The sequence below is a fragment of the Eumetopias jubatus genome, unplaced genomic scaffold (assembly GCF_037043125.1).
Source record: "Eumetopias jubatus isolate StellerSeaLion01/CBP00866 unplaced genomic scaffold, mEumJub1_p1.0 scaffold_17, whole genome shotgun sequence".
In the NCBI taxonomy this organism is placed as follows: domain Eukaryota; kingdom Metazoa; phylum Chordata; class Mammalia; order Carnivora; family Otariidae; genus Eumetopias; species Eumetopias jubatus.
In genome coordinates this window covers 35150149-35168541 of record NW_028274823.1, presented here as the reverse complement: position 1 = coordinate 35168541, position 18393 = coordinate 35150149, and the positions used below count along the sequence as shown (strand labels likewise).

Sequence of the window (18393 nt, the reverse complement as noted above, 5' to 3'; positions counted from 1 at the left end):
AATCACCTGGGTGGCTTCGGTGGGTGGGAGCTGGGAGAGGCTCGTGGGCCCCGAGTCCAGGTCATCCGGGTGAAGCAATCTAGCATGTGCGGAGCCGGGAAAAAGTGTTTGCAACCAGGGGCCCCTTTCGAAAACTCACAACTGCCCCGGGGTGTAGACAGATCGGGGAATTACCGCCTCCATATGAAGGAGAAGGAAACAGGCGCAAGGATATGTGGTGACTTGCTCAAGGTCATGCAAGTAGAGATGGAGCCAGTCCCGGAGTACAGACTCCCAGGTTTTCCTTCTTCTATCTCTGTCACCTTATCCTTATCTGCCCAGGTCTAAGGATCCTCTCGCCCTCTGCCTAGGTGGGGCTGTGAGTCCCAGGGCCCTCGGAATCCGGCCGGCCGCAGCCGGTTCGCAGAGCCCTGGCTGCCTCGAGGTGGATGAATTGCCCCCGCGGTCTCCCACTGGGGCGTCAGAGTTGGGGCTCAGACTTGTGCAGGGTTGCACCTAAAGTCCTGAGGGACTTGGAGACTCTCTTGTACCCTTAAGTCGGACCTTCCAGGACTTCATGAGTGCTGGCCTCCTTGAGGGGCTTGGGGCGCTGGGATCCATGATCTGTGGATCAGGTCTGACTCTCCCCGCCTCCCCCCGCTCCCTCCCCTCCCCCCCCCCCGGCCCAGCCCTCGCTTAGGTCATGGCCCTGGGCTCTTCGGCGGGATCTTTGGGGGGAGTGGGTTTGCGCTTTGCTCTGCGTTCTGGACCTCAGTTTCCCCAGTGTGGGACCCGGCAGCTAGTCGGTTCCTGAATGCACTTCCCTTTGCTTCCCCGGCAGGTGGAAGGGAGCCCACGCGGCGCCTGAAAATGGAAAGCCATTGAAGGCAGCTCCGGGTTGGGACCGCCCGTCGGACCCGGCGCTGGGGATTCCAAAGAGACCGCCAGGAAGCCCAGAGCTTGGAGTTCCCGCTCCCCGAAGCCCGGGTCGGCCTCTGCCGCCGTCTCGGAGCTCTGCACACCTTGTAAGGGAGAGGCAGGCTGCTCGTAGCCTCGCACCCCAGGAGCCGCGCTCCGAGGGAAGCCGCCACCGTGCCGCCTCTGCCTCGGCGTGGAACAAACGGTTAAAGATTTTGGGCAGCGCCTCGCGGGGGGAGGAGCCAGGGGCCCAATCCGCAATTAAAGATGAACTTCGGGTGAATTAATTTGTCTGACCAAGCTAACGTGAGCAGCAACCTGGGCCGCCTATAAAGCAGGCGCGCGGCGGGGTTCGGAGCGCTGGCGGCGGCGGCAGGTGGCGCGGGAGGCCGCGACGCGCCATGGGGATCCCAGCGCTGCTGGCCAGTGCGCTCTGCACCTTCGTGCTACCGCTGCTGCTCTTCCTGGCCGCGCTCAAGCTCTGGGACCTGTACTGCGTGAGCAGCCGCGACCGCAGCTGCGCCCTCCCTTTGCCGCCCGGAACTATGGGCTTCCCCTTCTTCGGGGAAACACTGCAGATGGTGCTACAGGTAAGGGAGCTTGGGCGCGACGGGACGATTCTCAGGAGCCCGAGTAGGCTCCGGGCTTCCGTGAAGCCGGGGTAGGCGTCCCCGAGAGGGTGGTGACTACGGCTGGGACCCGGGCTAGCCCGAGGCGCGGCGCTCCCCGGCGCCCCCTCACGCCCGCCTCTCTCCTCCGCTCTCCTCTCCCAGCGAAGGAAGTTCCTGCAGATGAAGCGCAGGAAATACGGCTTCATCTACAAGACGCATCTGTTCGGGCGGCCCACCGTGCGGGTGATGGGCGCCGACAACGTGCGGCGCATCTTGCTCGGGGAGCACCGGCTTGTGTCGGTCCACTGGCCCGCGTCGGTGCGCACCATCCTGGGCTCCGGCTGCCTCTCCAACCTACACGACTCCTCTCACAAGCAGCGCAAGAAGGTGAGGGCGGGGGTGGCGGGGCCTGGACGGGAAGGCGGACCCCAGCAGCTGGAGGGGTTCTAGGAGATAGATGCCGGGCGAGCGCCAGCTGCATGAGGTGACCCGCTCAAGGCCCCTTTAGCCGGGAAGTGCTTTGGGTCTGGCGGGGGTGGGGGTGGCTGGAAGGGGATCCCGGCAGGCGAGGGGGGCGCTTTTAACACTCTTCCTCCTCGGAGCTCAGGTGATTATGCGGGCCTTCAGCCGCGAGGCGCTCCAGTGCTACGTGCCGGTGATAGCCGAGGAAGTGGGCACTTGCCTGGAACAGTGGCTGAGCCGCGGCGAGCGCGGCCTCCTGGTCTACCCCCAGGTGAAGCGCCTCATGTTCCGCATCGCCATGCGCATCCTGCTGGGCTGTGAGCCCCGGCTGGCGAGCGGCGGGGACGCCGAGCAGCAGCTGGTGGAGGCCTTCGAGGAAATGACCCGCAATCTCTTCTCGTTGCCCATCGACGTGCCCTTCAGCGGGCTGTACCGGGTGAGGGAGCGTGCAGGGTGAGAAGCAGGGGGCGCGGGGGCGCGGGGGCCCGGCCTCTGCTCACTGCCGTGCGTTCTCTGCGCTCAGGGCTTGAAGGCGCGGAACCTCATCCACGCGCGCATAGAGGAGAACATTCGCGCCAAGATCTGCGGGCTGCGCACCGCCGAGGCGGGCGGCGGCTGCAAAGATGCGCTGCAGCTGTTGATCGAGCACTCGTGGGAGAGGGGAGAGAGGCTGGACATGCAGGTGAGTGGCGACTTCAGGAAGGGGCGCTGCGGCATTTGGTCCCCTGGCTTTCCAAGCGCGGTTACCCCAAAGCGCACGTCCGGCCTCCAGAGTGGGCAGACCGCCCAGACACCGGGGATGGGACCCGGAAGGTTGGGACACCGGGTCCGGAGAGCCGTGGGAGAGGCTGCAGCGGAACAGGGAGCGTCCCCTAGCCCGACCAGATTTTACAGGGAAGGTTGGAATTTGCAAAATGTAAATAAAGAATGTTGGGCGATTTTAATACAACCAAGGCTTTCATTAAAGAATTCCTTGTGTAGTGAGATTTTACTGGCTTTCCTGCTCTAGCTGAACTAAAGGGACTATGCATTTTGTTTTAAAAAAATGTAACTTTCCTTGGCTTTCTGTCAGCAAACTTTTAGCCCTTTCTCATCTTCTTTCCAGAACCTTCAGTTCAGTTCTAAGTAACTGCTGTGTAAAATTGCATGCAGACCTGTAAAAAAAAAAGTTTGTCTTATTCCATTCTTAGGCACTAAAGCAGTCTTCAACGGAACTCCTCTTCGGGGGACATGAAACCACAGCTAGTGCAGCCACATCTCTGATTACTTACCTTGGGCTCTATCCCCATGTTCTCCAGAAAGTTCGAGAGGAGCTGAAGAGTAAGGTAGGGGGACACTGGGGTTCCCTATTAGCTTAAGAAATTCAGCTGCTCCCTGGCCAACTTGCCAAGTGTAAGTGTGCTGCCTTCTCTGAATATTTTGGAAAGTGCAGGGTTCAGGGGTGGGTGGGCCGGTGGGGAGAGAAAATTAGCTTTGTGAATAAAAAGGAAGGAACTTTGAGCTGTGGTCCCACTCAGGCAGGGCTTGATCCTTGTATTCCTACCCCTACTCCACTTTTTGCAGTATGTTGGAGATTTTCAGATAGATTCTACTTTCTTGAATTTATGTGTCCAAGGGCATGAATGGGGGACTCCTAAGTGGTGGTGATGGTGGTGGTGATGGGGGCGGGGTGCGGGGGGGGGGGAATCTAGATGGTTCTAAGTGAGGAGCAGCATTCTCTTGGAATTGTAAATAGATAGTGGATTTGGGCCAAGGGGTGGAGGCAAATGGTCATTAGCTGCTCACAGTTTCCCCCTCACCCTCTCCCATCATGGGGCCCTTTGGGTCTAGCCGCCACTTAAGCCCTGTTTACGTCTGCTGGGCTGATTTTATTGGAGCGCAAAATAACCGTTCACCTCTGTATGACTGTTTTGATAGGGTTTACTTTGCAAGAGCAATCAAGACAACAAGTTGGACATGGAAATTTTGGAACAGCTTAAATACATCGGGTGTGTTATTAAAGAGACCCTTCGCCTGAATCCCCCAGTTCCAGGAGGGTTTCGGGTTGCTCTGAAGACTTTTGAATTAAATGTAAGTTAAAAGTTCTCTTCCTGCCACCACCCCCCCCCCCCCACACACACACTCCTTCTGTTGTGGTTTTAAATCTCCCCTTGGCTTCCCTGTGCATTGGCTTACATTTCCTATGCTTTTGATACCGTTATCCTTTCCCATGTGGACACGTGTTTCGGTAGTCTGAAGGTCTGTCTGTCCTGTCTCTCTCCTCACACCCCTTTTTTTCAACTCATAATTCCTCCCGTTATCAGTGATGGCTTTTTTTGTTGTTGAAAGTTAAGATTCCTGTTTGTCAGCCCTGGGGGCTTCATAATCTTTTGCAGGGCTACCAGATTCCCAAGGGCTGGAATGTTATCTACAGTATCTGTGATACTCATGACGTGGCAGACATCTTCACCAACAAGGACGAATTTAACCCTGACCGATTTCTGCTGCCTCACCCGGAGGATGCATCCAGGTTCAGCTTCATTCCATTTGGAGGAGGGCTGAGGAGCTGTGTAGGGAAGGAGTTTGCAAAAATTCTTCTCAAAATATTTACAGTGGAGCTGGCCAGGCATTGTGACTGGAGGCTTCTAAATGGACCTCCTACAATGAAAACCAGTCCCACCGTGTACCCTGTGGATGATCTCCCTGCGAGGTTCACCCGTTTCCAGGGGGAGATCTGATGGGTTCGAGGGCCCAGAATTCAGACCTATTTGAAGTGTACATGAGTTTTTACACAGTGTCATGTTGATTTTATTATATTTAATTTCTAAATGTATATTATAATATTTATGTGTCTCCACTACAGTACAATAGTCTTTAAATATTAAAATAATGAATTTGGATAGTTTCCAAATAAAGTAAAATCTGAAGGTGTTTGTCTTGCATTTAAGATTCCTGTGGAGGGAAAACTCCCTGGTTTTATATTTGTATATTTAACCTGATTTCAAAGTGTCTACATGAATGGCTTTATTTGTTATCTGTGCATATCTATTTTCTTGTGAGGAAGAAACTTTAGCTGTTATTTCTCTTAACCGTTATTAGAAAACATAGTGTATGTGTGTGTGTGTGAGTTAGTCCAAAGGTAACTTTGTAAATGTTTCTTTTTTTTTTTGAAAGATTTTATTTATTTATTTGACAGAGAGAGACACAGCGAGAGAGGGAACACAAGCAGGGGGAGTGGGAGAGGGAGAAGCAGGCTTCCTGCTGAGCAGGGAGCCCGATGTGGGGCTTGATCCCAGGACCCTGGGATCATGACCTGAGCCGAAGGCAGACGCTTAACGACTGAGCCACCCAGGCGCCCACTTTGTAAATGTTTCTATGGTTTAGAGATCCTATTTGGAAAATCTATCGAAGTGAATTTTAGATTTTTTTTTTTGCTTGCTTTGCTTTAGGGAAAGATGGATTTGAAAAGGTAATACTTTGAGAACCATCATACTCTAACGAAACACCTTCAGTCATAAACTTATCATGTTTAGTAAACATAATAAATCCATGTTGTTCCATAGTGCCAGCCCTGTTTTTCTGAAGGATTCAAGTAAGAGAAAGCTGGTCACTCTGATTACGGACAGTTATTGACCAAAATGAGACCAGAAGTTGCATGTGAAAACAGTATCGGAAGAGGCCAGCCTCTGGGTTAGATAAGCTAGTCCAGGTTTTCTTTATTGAAAATGAGGCAGGAGGAGCAGATTTAGCAAGCTGACAGATAAAGTTTTTATCTATGCCAGGCAATAGGGTGTGAGCCTGACATGACTGATAAAATGGCCCAGTCATGACCCTGTGAACCTTGGCTAACCTCCGGGAAAGCGCAGTTTGGTCACATTTCTGACCCTGGCATAGCCATGTTCTGAACTGAAGGCCAGACTCCCAATGCAGAAAGGTTAGCCCCGGTGACTTGCTTATGCAAGCACATTTTCAGTTTTGAAATGGCACAATCTGCTTACTGAACCTCTGATGGCTTGTAGGTTTTGGACTTTAAAGTTTTCATTACAATTTTAGAATTTGGCAATACTGCAGAAACTGGGTGGTCTAAATAGGTGTCTGAAAAGGGTTCTCTGTCTACAATTAGAGTTACATGTTCTACCTGACTTTATTTTTTAGGGAGAACTTGGGATTGTACTTATTCCTGGAATCCTCTAATTTTTAAAGGGTGTTTACATAATAACTTAAAATGTCTTATAATAACCTTATAATGCTTTTATTTTTTAATGAGAAATTACAGGCTTATTTGGTTTCAGCCAAAGCTTTAGTGCACCTTGGTGTGCAAGATGACCCCTCCCCTCCCAACATTTGCCCCAGATGCTTCCAGCTAGGAGCACGCTAGCCTGAGGACATTATCTCAGGTAATTTTAAAGAGGCCATTTTATAGGGTTTCAGTATCTTTCATTTTGCCAGAGGACGGTTAAGCATTTTAAAATAACATCTTCGGTGACTCCCTGACCGTGTATCTCTGCGAGCATCTGCAGAAGAGAATTGGAATCATTTTAGCATAGAATTCAATTTCTTAAATCCACCTCTATTTTTTATCTGGGGAGCTTAGAGGAAAGTGCTTCTGGCTTGCATTTCCCAGGTTACATTTCACCCAATTACGCTCATCGATTACAGAGCAGGGCAGAATTTACCTTGCAAAGTCGTTAAAAACACAATCTCTGATAATATGCTTCGTGCTGAGTAAAGGCCATTTGGAAGTGTTTGAGTGTGAGGCAGAAGCCATGTTGGTGGGCTTCCAGGTTGAACACTCCTTGGCCTGGGTCATGTCTAGCTGGGGCAGGCAGGCACATTTTGTGACACAGACACCTCTGGGTCAGTGTCTGGGCATCACCCCGCGGAGAAGCATTTCAGGAGGAGGTCACTGTTCTAGAGGTAGGACTGGCCCAAGGGACGGAAGGAGGGGAGACCCCGGTGCGGAATGGCTCTTTGAGGCTTCCTGCGGCATGCTAGGAGGGCACTGTGCTCTCCGGGTTCTTGGTGGGCCTGCCACGCTGGCAAAGTTGGTGCCCTCTGCCTCCCGTTCCTCATATGCCCTTGGCCCTGGCCACCTGCCATCCCCTCTTTTCCTCAGTCAGGGGTGTGGTGCCGCCAGTGACAGACTTTTGTCAGTCCTGGCAGGTGAAAGCCTCCAGCTGGGTCTCCAATGTAGGAGCATTCTGAGGGACGCAGCCTTCTCCCAGTTTGGCCCTGGGAGGCCCAGTGAGGGACTGTGGCTTGCCTGGGCCCACCCAGGGAGCCGCAGAACCAGGAAAGGCCTCCTGTAGCCTTTTATCCCCCCCCCCCTTTTCTTTTTTCAATAGCTAATCACACCTGCCTGATTTATCTCCAACTTTCCGTTGTAGGACAACTAGACCCAGGGGTCTTCACCTCCTCACTTCCCGTTGTGTCCCCTGCTACCACCACCCTGCCCTGTGACAGTCCAGATCACCCCTCTTGCAGGCTGCCAGAAGCAACTGGTAAAATGGGAGCAGGGACAGGAAGCCACCATTCCCCCAGACCCCTCCTCTGTGAGCTTTCAGGGTGCTCTGTGCACTTGCCACCCCCCAGAGGTCCACAAGGGGGCGGGCTTCTCCCTTCTATGCCAAGCTCAGGGCCCAGTGGTTTTCCCCACCAGTGTCCATGAAATCCGGCATCCACGGACTCTAGCCCAAGGCCTGCTTTTACCCAAGAACAATGAGAGGCTAGCAAGTACTCAGCCTCAGGCCCGTTCAAGGCTGCCTGGCTCCTCTGGAAGCTCGCCAGGCTGCGTAGATCTGGATCATCATCTAGTTCCTGAAGTGGCCACCATCTGTGGTCTTTGAGGCCAGCTGCTTCAGGTTTCCAGCGTTGCCCACAGACGGCCCACAATCTGACCTACATTGCTCTCAGTATCTCTGGAAAACGGCTCTCCGTTTTGAGAAGGGGGGAGCACGTGTTTCGAAGGACACGGGCAGTGTTCAGATGACCTTAACCAGGTCCGGGAGCCATCCCACAGAAGTACCATGCAAGAAACGAGGGATATTTAGAGAGGTTTGGGTGGCCCCGCCTTCAAATAGTTCAAGGGTTGTTGCAGAAAATACAGGTTCAGGCCTGTTTCAAAGGACAGAGCGTGCACTTCGGAGGGTAAGTTAGAAGGAAGAAGTCAGCACCATATAAGGGAAACATTTTGAGGCAACTAGAGCCCTTTGGTGATGACACAGGTTACCTTCTGAGCAAGCAAGCTCCCTGTCCATGGAGGCATCCAAACAGTAGCTGGAAAACTAACCCACCATCAGGATTCCGACATGGAGGGAGAGGTTAGGTTAAATGACCCCCAAGTTCCTTTACAAAATTAAAGAGTTGTGATTCTCTGAGATTTGATTCTGTATTAATTCGGTTCCCCAGATACGCACTCTGCTTTGCAATGCAGATTAAATGCAGTCTAGGGAGACAGGACACCACCTCATCATCCTCCCGGGGCATTCGGCAGCTCTCGTTGACCATTCTGGCAAACCCCGGAGCCAGATGTGAAGGCGGGAGCGCAGGGAGCCTGCCGTGTGACCTCACGGAGACGCTGAGTCCCCGGTGTTGATGGTGTTTATCGCTGGGGACGACGCTGTCTCCTGCCCCGCAACCAAGTGCTTGCAGCTCCAGCTCCTGTACCTGCTCCCGCAGCCCCGGCTCCTCCCCGCTGTGCCATGCTGACCATCCGCCTGACCTAGCTTCTAGGGGAGTCCCTGTTGCTCTCTCCAGTGCTCCCCAGCCTCCTTGAGGCCACGCGCCGCCACCGGCCTCTGCCCAGCTGTCCTCGCCTTCAGCCTCCTGAGAGCTGGCCCAAGGTAGCAATTGTCTCATCGTTGCAAACTGAGCCCCCCTCCTGTGCCTCCCCCGCCCTCCCCCAGAATATGCCCACGCATAGTAGGTGTTCTCTGGGAGAGAGAGCTTCTTGGGGCCAATCAACACCAGTCACCTTATGTCTCTCCAGCTTTGCGGTGCCATATTTTTTCTTTGAAAAGTGAAACTTTCATCCTTGGAAAATCTCAGCGGCCGCAAGCTTACACGGCTGTGGTTTAACAGCATGTCACATTCCTGAAACCGGCGCTTCATGGGTATTAGGCCAAACAAGCTTTCCTTCTTTTGAAGTAGAGTCAGCTCAAGTTAGAAACCTGGAACAGGGTGGAAACTTAGCCCAGGATTACGTGGTGGGCTTTCTGGGTGAGAGTTCTCGTGTTGCAACGCTCAGCACCCTGCCCCCGCAGCGCAGAAGCTGACCCCCAAGACGGATTCTCACCACTGCCGAGCCCCTCCGTGTCCGTCAAGGGGTGGGAAATCTACTCACTCGCTTTTGACCATAGCTGCCTCAAGATTTTTATCTGAAGTCACTGATGGGTTCGCTTAACTCAAATGCATTGTAAAAAGAGGACAAGGTGCTTTGCTTATAAGAAATACTTGACAAAGCATATGAACTGATTCATTAAACACAGCCATAGTGTCCAATGTAACAGTGGCTTATTTAATAATAGAGGAGGGGATTGGGTATTCTGAAATGGAGAGTTCTTTTAATGTCAACTAGTCACGGACTTTTAGAGCTGGAAGGGAGAGGACACACCAGTCACACAAGCCCCTCCGTGTACACCTGAGAAATCTGAGGCTCAGAGGAATTTAAAGTCACAACAGAGAATTAGGATTGGCGGCCCAGTGTTCAGCACATTGTACGGTTAGCCCTCTATTTAAAGAACTGTACTGTTTATTTACATATGTGCCAGAAAAAGAGGGCAGGTGAGCAGATTCTTTGAGATCCAATTGCTTCCAGGTTCTTGCTCCTCACTGTGTCTCTGAAGAGGCCTGGGCCCGCAGAAGCGCCCTGAGAACCTGGCGAAGTGTGGCCGCCGAGCACCTGACACGCAGCCTGGCAGAAGGTACAGACGGCTGGCGTTTCTGGGGCACAGCATTGGGGGTACGGTCTGCACGTTGGTAGAGCCAAATCCTTGGGCATTTTGAGTCTTTCCTACTGCACAGCAGAAAATGGTTTCTGTTATGGTTAAATTGTATTCCCCCACTCTCCTGCTCAAATATGAAGTCCTAACCCTCAGTAAGTGCATCAGAATGTGACCTTAGTTGGACATAGGGTCTTTACAGAGATAATCAACTTCACATGACGTCTCAGGGTGGGCCCTAATCCAATATGACTGGAATCCTTACTAAAAGGGGAAAATTTGGACACGGAGGCAGGCCCACCCCGAGGGAAGATGGTGAGAAGACTCACATGGGGAACAGGGTGTAGAGATGGAGGGCTCAGGCGATGTATCAGTGGTCCAAGCAGTGCCAAAGGTGGCCAGCAAACCACCGGAAGTCGGGAACTGGCAACAGAGAATTCCCCTCCAGGTTTCAGAGGGAGCTGACACTTTGATTTTAGACTTCTAGCCCCTGGAAGTGTGAGACAATACATTTCTGCTCTTCTAAGCCACCAAGTTTGTAGTACTTTTAAACGGAAGCCCTAGAAAACTAATACAGTGGCCAAAAGCAAGAAACCTTATTTGTGAGAAACAGTGGTTCTTCCCCATACCTCAGAATCCCCTGGAGGGCTTGTTGAAATACAGATCACCGGGCTCCACCCCAGAATTTCTGGACTGACCCCCAAATCCGCATTTCCAACAAGTTCCCAGGGGCTGCTGCTGGTCCCTGGACCACACTTTGAGAATCACCGGTGAAAAGGTTTCTGATCTCTAAATCAAGGATCACAGGCTTCAAGGGCCAGCATGTAATGTTCACAAGGGGCACCAGACGTGGCGAGAGATAGCTGGAGGCCATGGGTATGCTGATGCAGGGCAGAGCACTCCCCTCGAAAGGGGCAGGCACTGCTCGGCCCTGGCCTATCCTCGACCTGCAGGAATAAAAGTGCTTCTAATTTTTCAGGAGGTGCTGGAAATCCAGATTTGCATGGGAATAAGCTGGTTTTTAGATTTGGTAACTAATTCACATTTAAAAAAAACAAAAACAAACCATATGCCGGCAGAATAACACTTGTTTGTGGCCCTGCTGGCTGCCAGTTTGTGTCTTCAGCCCTTGGGGAATTTTCAGAGTGCTTTATGGTGGGTGGCTTAGCTGAGTGGTTCCATCTCAGAGTCTCTCATAGGACTGCAGTTAAGATGTTGGCTGGGTCTGTATCCTCTGAAGGCTTGATTAAAGCTGGACGATCCACTTCCAAAATGGCTCCCTCACATGGCTGTTGGCAGGAGGCCTCAGTACCTTGCTATGTGAATCTCTCCATAGGACTGCTTGGGTAGCCTCACAACATGGTGGCTGGCTTCCCCCAGAGCAAGTGATCTAAAAAAGCAATAAGACAGAAGCCTCGATGACCTGGCCTCGGAAGTCAAACCCCATCATTTCCACAATATCCTATTTTTAAAAATTATATTGAAGTATAGTTGCCATCACAATCTCCTATTGATTATACAGGTTAGCCCTATCCAGTGTAGGAGAGAGCCACATACGGATATGACAACCAGGGGGTGAGAATCATGGTGGGCTGGCTACCACACTCAGTTTTTGAATGGACGGGTAGACTCTTTTTTCTGCCCTCTCTTTAAACCATTTTCATCTTGTTCCTGGACAGTCACTGATTTCTATTATTTTCGTTGTGACCCATCACCTATGGACACTTATAGCTACCACCAGAAAAAAATCTATTACAGAGTTCCTCAGAACTTCTAAGGGGTCATCTGGGCCAAGGTTGCAAGTTGGGGAATCTTGGGTAGAGCTTGAGAAAGTGGGCATTTAAACTCTTCTGTTTGCCCAAGTCTCCAACCAGCCCACTTCATTCACTTATACTACTTTTCAGCTTCTGGGGTCTCTGATTCTGATCTAATCCAACAGCCCTGGTTTGCCTGGGACTCGGGACTTTCAGTGCAACAGCGGTGATAGTCCTGGGAAAACTCACACGGATGGCCACCCTAATCAACCACATCATTTGACAAATGAGGGGAATTCAGTTCAGACAGCAAATGTGAATCGGTCAGATCCTTACAACTCAAGGTGTGGTGCCCCGGCCAGCAGCATCCGCATCCCCCTGTCACTTGTGAGAGATGCACCATCTCACGCCTCCCCTCAGACCTGCTGAATCAACCCTCAGTTTGCCAAGAGTCCCAGGTGAATCTTATGCATAATGTAGTTTGAGACTCTCTGAATGGAAGCAAAATTTCAACTGGGTTCTCTGAAGATTCAGATTTGCTGTCCATATGGGTAATACAGACCTGACAATGACCCATTTGTGCTGTAGTAATCTGACCTTGACATACGCGTCTTATTTTTTTTCTTCCTGCCTCCCCTGACCCATGAAAATGAAAAGGGTCTCAAATTTCATTGTTGGAAGGAATCTAAAATTCCCAATTCTCACCTGGGTTTGACCAATGGTTTTCATTAAACACTTTTCACAGTTGAATTTTCTCCCCTCCCCAAACCAAATGCAATAAACCACATGGATCAGGGGAGATTGCTGGGCATTTAGGTTATTTCCAGTTCCTGATATTTCAAGCAATGTGCACTAAGTATATCCTTGTATGTGCAGCCTTGTGTGCAAGCTAGTGCCTTATTTCTGTGGGACTGATTCCTGAAGCAGGGCTTGCTGGGTCAATGAGGATGTGCCTTTGCAAGTGTAATGGATATCCAAAAGGTTCCTGTCCAAAGAGGAGCGCTGGAAATAAATAGTGGTGCATTTATATTATGGAAAAGTCTGGAGCCACAACAGAGTGAGTACAATAGACATGCATTGACTTTGAGGGATGCCTATGACACATGGGGGAGAACTGGCTGCAGAGCGACTTAGCTAATCAGCAAGGAGAATCGAGGGGGATGTTTTGTAAAGAGATTAATCACACTTTCTGAATACATTTATGGATGCTTCTTCTGGTTGTAAAGGGGATGTGTTGATTTTATAATTATGCATTTTAGGACAGAAAAACTAGAGACTCCACCCTGCCCATGTCCACCCATCCCCCTCTCTCTGCGTTAAGAAACAGTGTTGGAGTTGCCAGTTGTGAGCGTCTGATTGGCTGAGCTCAGGTCACGTGCCCACGCACAGGCTGCCAATTGCCGAGAGAGCACGTCTGACCTCCTTTGGTCTAAGGGGCCTTGCCAGCCACCTGTGGGGATGCCGCTTGAATAGATGGTGTACGGGTGAGGCAACTTGGCTCCTACTCAATTGAAGTGGAAAATCTACCATTTTGAAAGCGTCCATGGTTGGGGAAGCAGTTGGGTAAATTAACCCTATTTTTGTAGAATGCAAGGAAAAATAACAGACCAAATTTATTGAACATTTACTGTATGTGCTAAGTATTTCCCATCGTCTCACTTCATTCTCACATTTCCATGATGCAGGTACGTTTTTTGTTTTTGTTTTTGTTTTTGATGCTGATACAATTTTTAATGCCTTTTTTACAGATGGTATCCCTGAAGCACAGAATGGCTAGTAACTTGCCCAGAGTCACACAGCTCGTGAGTAATGGATTCAGGATTTGAACCCAGGCTGTCCGAGCAAAAGTCTCTGATCGTTACATTATATTGCCTCCAGGTTCCTAGTACTGGGAACCACACTGATTTTATCTGGAATAATGATTCCTGATGTCACTGACCCCTTAGCATGTGCCAGGCCTTATCCCAACTGCTTTACCCGAGTTAATTGATTGATTTATTTTTTTTAAAAAGATTTTTATTTATTTATTTGAGAGAGAATGAGAGAGAGCACGAGAGGGAAGAGGGTCAGAGGGAGAAGCAGACTCCCTGCCGAGCAGGGAGCCCGATGTGGGCCTTGATCCCGGGACTCCAGGATCATGACCTGAGCCGAAGGCAGTCGCTTAACCGACTGAGCCACCCAGGCGCCCCCGAGTTAATTGATTTAATCCTCACAGCACCCCCAGATGAGAAAACTGAAACTCAGAGATATCAGCTCATCCATGGCCCCTCAGCTGTTAAGAGGTACAGTCAGAGTTCCAGCCCAGCAGGTCTGGCTTCTGAGCCCCACACTCCACACTCCAGAGCCTTCTGTCCCCTTTACTGAACACACCAACGTGCTTTTTCTTCTGTATTGATCCGAAAATAGTTTTCTTAGGGGATACAGAAATTCGGGCAATTATCAGGATAATTCAGCTGAAGTATGGGTTTTATTCAATTTTCTGTTTCATTTTGACACTGAGGATTTGGCCCTAAGCTGATGTCAGCTAAATTAATTTAAATGAAATCTGAGCTCTGTCATTTGTGGGGATTTGTTGGGAAGAAATCTGAAAAGACAAAGGAGTTTGTGTGTGTGTGTGTGTGAGAGAGAGAGAGAGAGAGAGAGAGAGAGATTTTGCAGTTCTAAATGTCCATCATTACAGAGATGATGGGAAAGAATAAGAAAGAAAAAATCAATAGCATTTTCTTGTTAAATTGTAGCACATATAAAGGTATATATGGCTCTTTGGCGGGGGATTTCTTCAAAAGAGAATTTTCTTGCTAGAGGGAATGTGTTTTTCTAAGTGAAAATACAGTTTATCCTCAATTTGAATTGCAAATCCTTCCAAAAGCAGAGTGGGAAGGAAGGGTAATGCCTAACGGGAATGAGTTCTTTCTACTTGGTTTTATAAAAACTTCCTGAGACAAGCTTTAAAAAAGCATAATTATTTTTAAAAATTCAGGTATCCTCCTGATCTGAATATTTTAGATAAATCAAAATAACCAGATAATTTTATACAATATCAACTTGGTTTAAGATGGAAAAAAAAAGACACTCAATACTTTTGCAGCTGGATGGTTGGAAGCAGAAAATTGCAGGGTGTGTTTGGCAAACAGGACTCTAGAAATCAGATTTGTCTCTAGAGGGTAAACCACAGGCTGGAGAACAGGGCTAGAGATGTGGGGGAAGGAGAGATGGATTAACATTTGTTTGGCACATGCTGAGCAGTGGTGCTAAGTGATATATATTTATACCTGGGACCACAATGGGTTCTCCCCGCAGCCCTTTGTAGTGAATGTCATTACACCAAATTTGAATGGATAACTGAAACTCAAGGAGGTAAAGTGACTGGTCCCAAGTTCCCCAGCTGGGGAATTGGTGCGGAGGTTATTGGAACAGTTCATATGAGAGGCAGCAAGGGCACGCTTGGAGGGGTGTCAAGGAGGGGACAGAAGCCAGAGACATCTGGAGGTGCATGTGCTGGGTCTCAGTGATGCTCTGGGTCAGAGACTGGTGAGCTGGAGGAGTCCCAGCTTGACGGCCATGGTGACTGGGCACAGGTGAGGTCCCTGAGAGGGATGGGGACCAAGAGCAGGCACTGGTTTGGGGAAGGGGTAGTTGGGTTTGTGCAGTGGAGACCCAAGGGACACCGCAGGAGAGCTTGGCTTATGGCGACAGGTTCAGGAGGGAGAGAATGATGTCACTTGGGTGGGGTGCTGAGAGCTTGGGAGGAGGGGGATGAGCCAGAGGTGGACTGGCCAGAGAGAGGTGGGGGGAGGGAAGCCATGCGGCCAGGAAGCCAAGGGACAGAGAGCAAGGCTTTGTGGTTTTGTTTTTTTTAAAAGCTCTTCAGGAGGTAATTCCAAAGGGCACAGAGCATGATGTAGGCCTAAGAGAGAGAGAGAGAACTATAAAGGGAAGCTGAGATGTTTAAAAAAGACATAAAAATTGGATTTTGAGGAAATAGCTTTCATGCTTAAAACAAACAAACAGGACGAAGATCTGCTTTGTTATCTCTGTCTTCCATCTTAATGAACAGGGTGGTCTTCCTGCGTGAATGAAAACACAATGAGATGAAATGGCATTTTGTGAGCTTCAGGGGAGGCAAAGGGTCAAGTGAGATGAAGGAAGAGAAGAGGGGGGTGGGGGACTGCTATTCAAATGGGGGTGTTTGCAGCCTGGTTGGAGGAGGGGCCCGTCCAGTCCACAACACTCCCATGGGGGCCTGTCTGGCACTTTCCACACGTCCCAGCAGGAAAGCCTGTGACGAACAAGTCAGGAGGGGTCAGTTCTCCTTGCGGGATCTCCTATATCTAGTTTTACATGTTTTATGCTAGCTGCAATAGAACTGGAATATTATGTGATTTGACAACAGTGTATGGCAAAGGCATTTCCATGGATTTCGTTTTTCCCTTTTCTGTTTTTACCCCAAACTGGAGCTAAAAATATAGATACAGAATAACTTTATTTTGGAGATCTACCTGGAAGGAATACAGTGTTTTTATTCTCTCCTTTCTTCGTTTTTGAGCAGAAATGTGACTCTCATGGGATAAAGAACAATGAGCAAGCTTGTATACTTCCTGTCACACTTTCAGGTATGAGCCTATTAAAATGCTTGGACCATTTAGCAATGGGTCCTGGTGCTCTTCGCTACTTGTTCTGAGTCAGTCCAGGAACCTCTGGTGCTGGCAGCTCTTTTCTGGGGTCTCTGCGGGGAGTGAGCTTGGCTGGAGCTCAGAGCCCACCTGCAGCGGCCACCCCTAGCACCCTGGCAGCTGTAGCCTATTCCTGCTTGCAGCCCTTCACAGTCTGGGACCACCTGGGCAGAATGTACCCAGGCCCCTGCTTCACACTCTGACCCATGGAGTTTTCCCTCTGGTTCCGAGAGATACTGTGGATTGCCCCCGCCCAGGGCCTTTGCACATGCTGTCTTCTCTGCCTGGAATACTCTTCTTCCTCACCTGAACTATCATCTCCTTAGGAGACCTTCTCAATTATTTTATCTCTACACTCTATCTGTCCCAGCACTTGCTACAACCCATAATTACTCCTTATTTATATGATCACTTCGCTGTCTTTCCAACTAAGCTGTGAGCTCTTGTTGACTTTGCTTTGTGTTCAAGGCACCTGCTACACAGTAGAAACTCAATAAGTATCTGGTGAGTGAAGAAAACAAAACAAAACAGTGCTTGGGGAGGGGGAGATACCATCTGCCCAAAGACAGGCTCCTGAAGTGAGCTTTACTGGCTTGCTGGCCAGCTAGATTGCTAACCCCACCTACTTCTTCCCTCCTACTTGGCTGATCCATTAGCCACCATCCAGCCTCCTGAGGTCCTGGTAACCATGTCCCCTGTTCCCTTCCTGCCTTATGCTTTTCACAGACCGTCAGCTGGCCTTCAACCCAGACATTCAATTCACTTACTCCAGATCTGTTTATTGGGGGCCAATATCTCCTGATCTGAGGACCTGATGTTCCTGGCCCAGGGAGGCAGCCCCACCCCTGCATACCCCCACAGCTTGTTTTCCACACAGGGGCCAGAAGAAACCCTTAAAAAATGCAAGTAGGGTCATGGCACTCCTCTCCTCAGAACCCCGCGAGGGCCCCCATTTCACTCTGAATAAAAGCCAAAGAGAGGCGTGACAATGTCTGAGGAGGCCGCCTGTGCTCTGGAGACTTGCCCCCCCTTCTCTATCCCATCTCCTGCCCCCCCCATCTGCATCTGGCCCCCTTGCTGTTCAGCAAACGCGCAGCCACCATGCTCCTGTCTCAGGCTTTTGCACTTGCAGCTCCTCAAATATCCAGCTGACTCACTCCTTTCTCACCTTCAAGCCCTAACTTGGCTCACATGTCACCTTCTCCAGGAGGCCTTCCTGCCTACCCTATTTAAAATTGCTTCCTTCCTCCCTGGGCCTCCCCAGGCCTCCCCTCTCACCTTTCCCAGCGTTTTCTTCCAGAACACTTTACCCCCACTTCATAAGTTATATTATTTACTTAGTTATCTTGTTAACAGCCTATCTTCCTCACCAAATATAAGGTCCTTGAGGACAAGGATTTTTTTTTTTTTTTTTTTTTTTTTTTTTTACGTCGCTCTACCACTAGCTCCCAGCGCGAACGAAGTACCTGGCCCATTAGAGGTCTTCAGAAAACAATGTTGAGTGAACGAGTACACATTGCAGCCAAAAGGCTTCTCAGAAAGAGGTGGGGCTCCTGTCCCTAAAGACAATAGTTTGTGTAAGGCTGGGTGCGGTGGGGCTGTCGCCACCCTTCTTGGCCCCCAGATGAGGAACGCATCCTGACTTACAGGGGAGTCACCACCAGGCCCTGATTGGTCTCAGGGTTCATCAATTCAGGCCAAAAGGCCACCGATCGTGGAGGCTGTCTTAGCCTTTCCCCTGGAGAATATTCTTTCTGGCGGCTTAGCTCCTGTCCAGCCCTCCGGGCCCGTGTGATACTCGGGAGTACTGTGGTCATGGATTAGCGTGATTTTACGGGCCACAAAGAGGAGACCCAGGGTTAATGGGGCTGAGGGCCCTGACTTTCTTCATGGACCAGCTCCGTGAGGGCTGCTGGTGGTTTCCCAAATAGTCTTTCATGGCTGGTGAGTGTATGTTGCTTTCTCAGGTGGATTCTCCAAGCAGGCAGAGTGGGTCTCCATGAGAGGTCGCTCCTCCAAGGGGACAGGGTAAATACCCACGAGGTGGGAGAAGGGGAGTGGGAAATGGGGTTTGGAA

At 50.2% G+C, this 18393-nt stretch overlaps 1 protein-coding gene across 1 annotated transcript; it reads left to right on the top strand.

The window, feature by feature from the left end:
• The first annotated feature begins 1298 nt into the window (after positions 1-1298).
• CYP26A1 (cytochrome P450 family 26 subfamily A member 1) lies at positions 1299-4798 on the top strand. Its single transcript, XM_028098939.2, has 7 exons — positions 1299-1487; positions 1671-1895; positions 2116-2406; positions 2494-2652; positions 3161-3295; positions 3888-4040; positions 4346-4798. The coding sequence occupies exons 1-7, from the start codon at positions 1299-1301 to the stop codon at positions 4685-4687; spliced, it is 1494 nt and encodes a 497-aa protein (XP_027954740.2). The 3' UTR covers positions 4688-4798.
• The last annotated feature ends 13595 nt before the right edge of the window (positions 4799-18393 follow it).

Bases quoted from the DNA above. Each gene is read 5' to 3' on its own strand.
- CYP26A1 (XM_028098939.2), top strand. From the start codon at position 1,299: ATGGGGATCCCAGCGCTGCTGGCCAGTGCGCTCTGCACCTTCGTGCTA. The intron at 3,296-3,887 runs GTAGGGGGACAC...CTGTTTTGATAG, and splicing joins GAGAGGAGCTGAAGAGTAAG to GGTTTACTTTGCAAGAGCAA. The intron at 4,041-4,345 runs GTAAGTTAAAAG...AATCTTTTGCAG, and splicing joins TGAAGACTTTTGAATTAAAT to GGCTACCAGATTCCCAAGGG.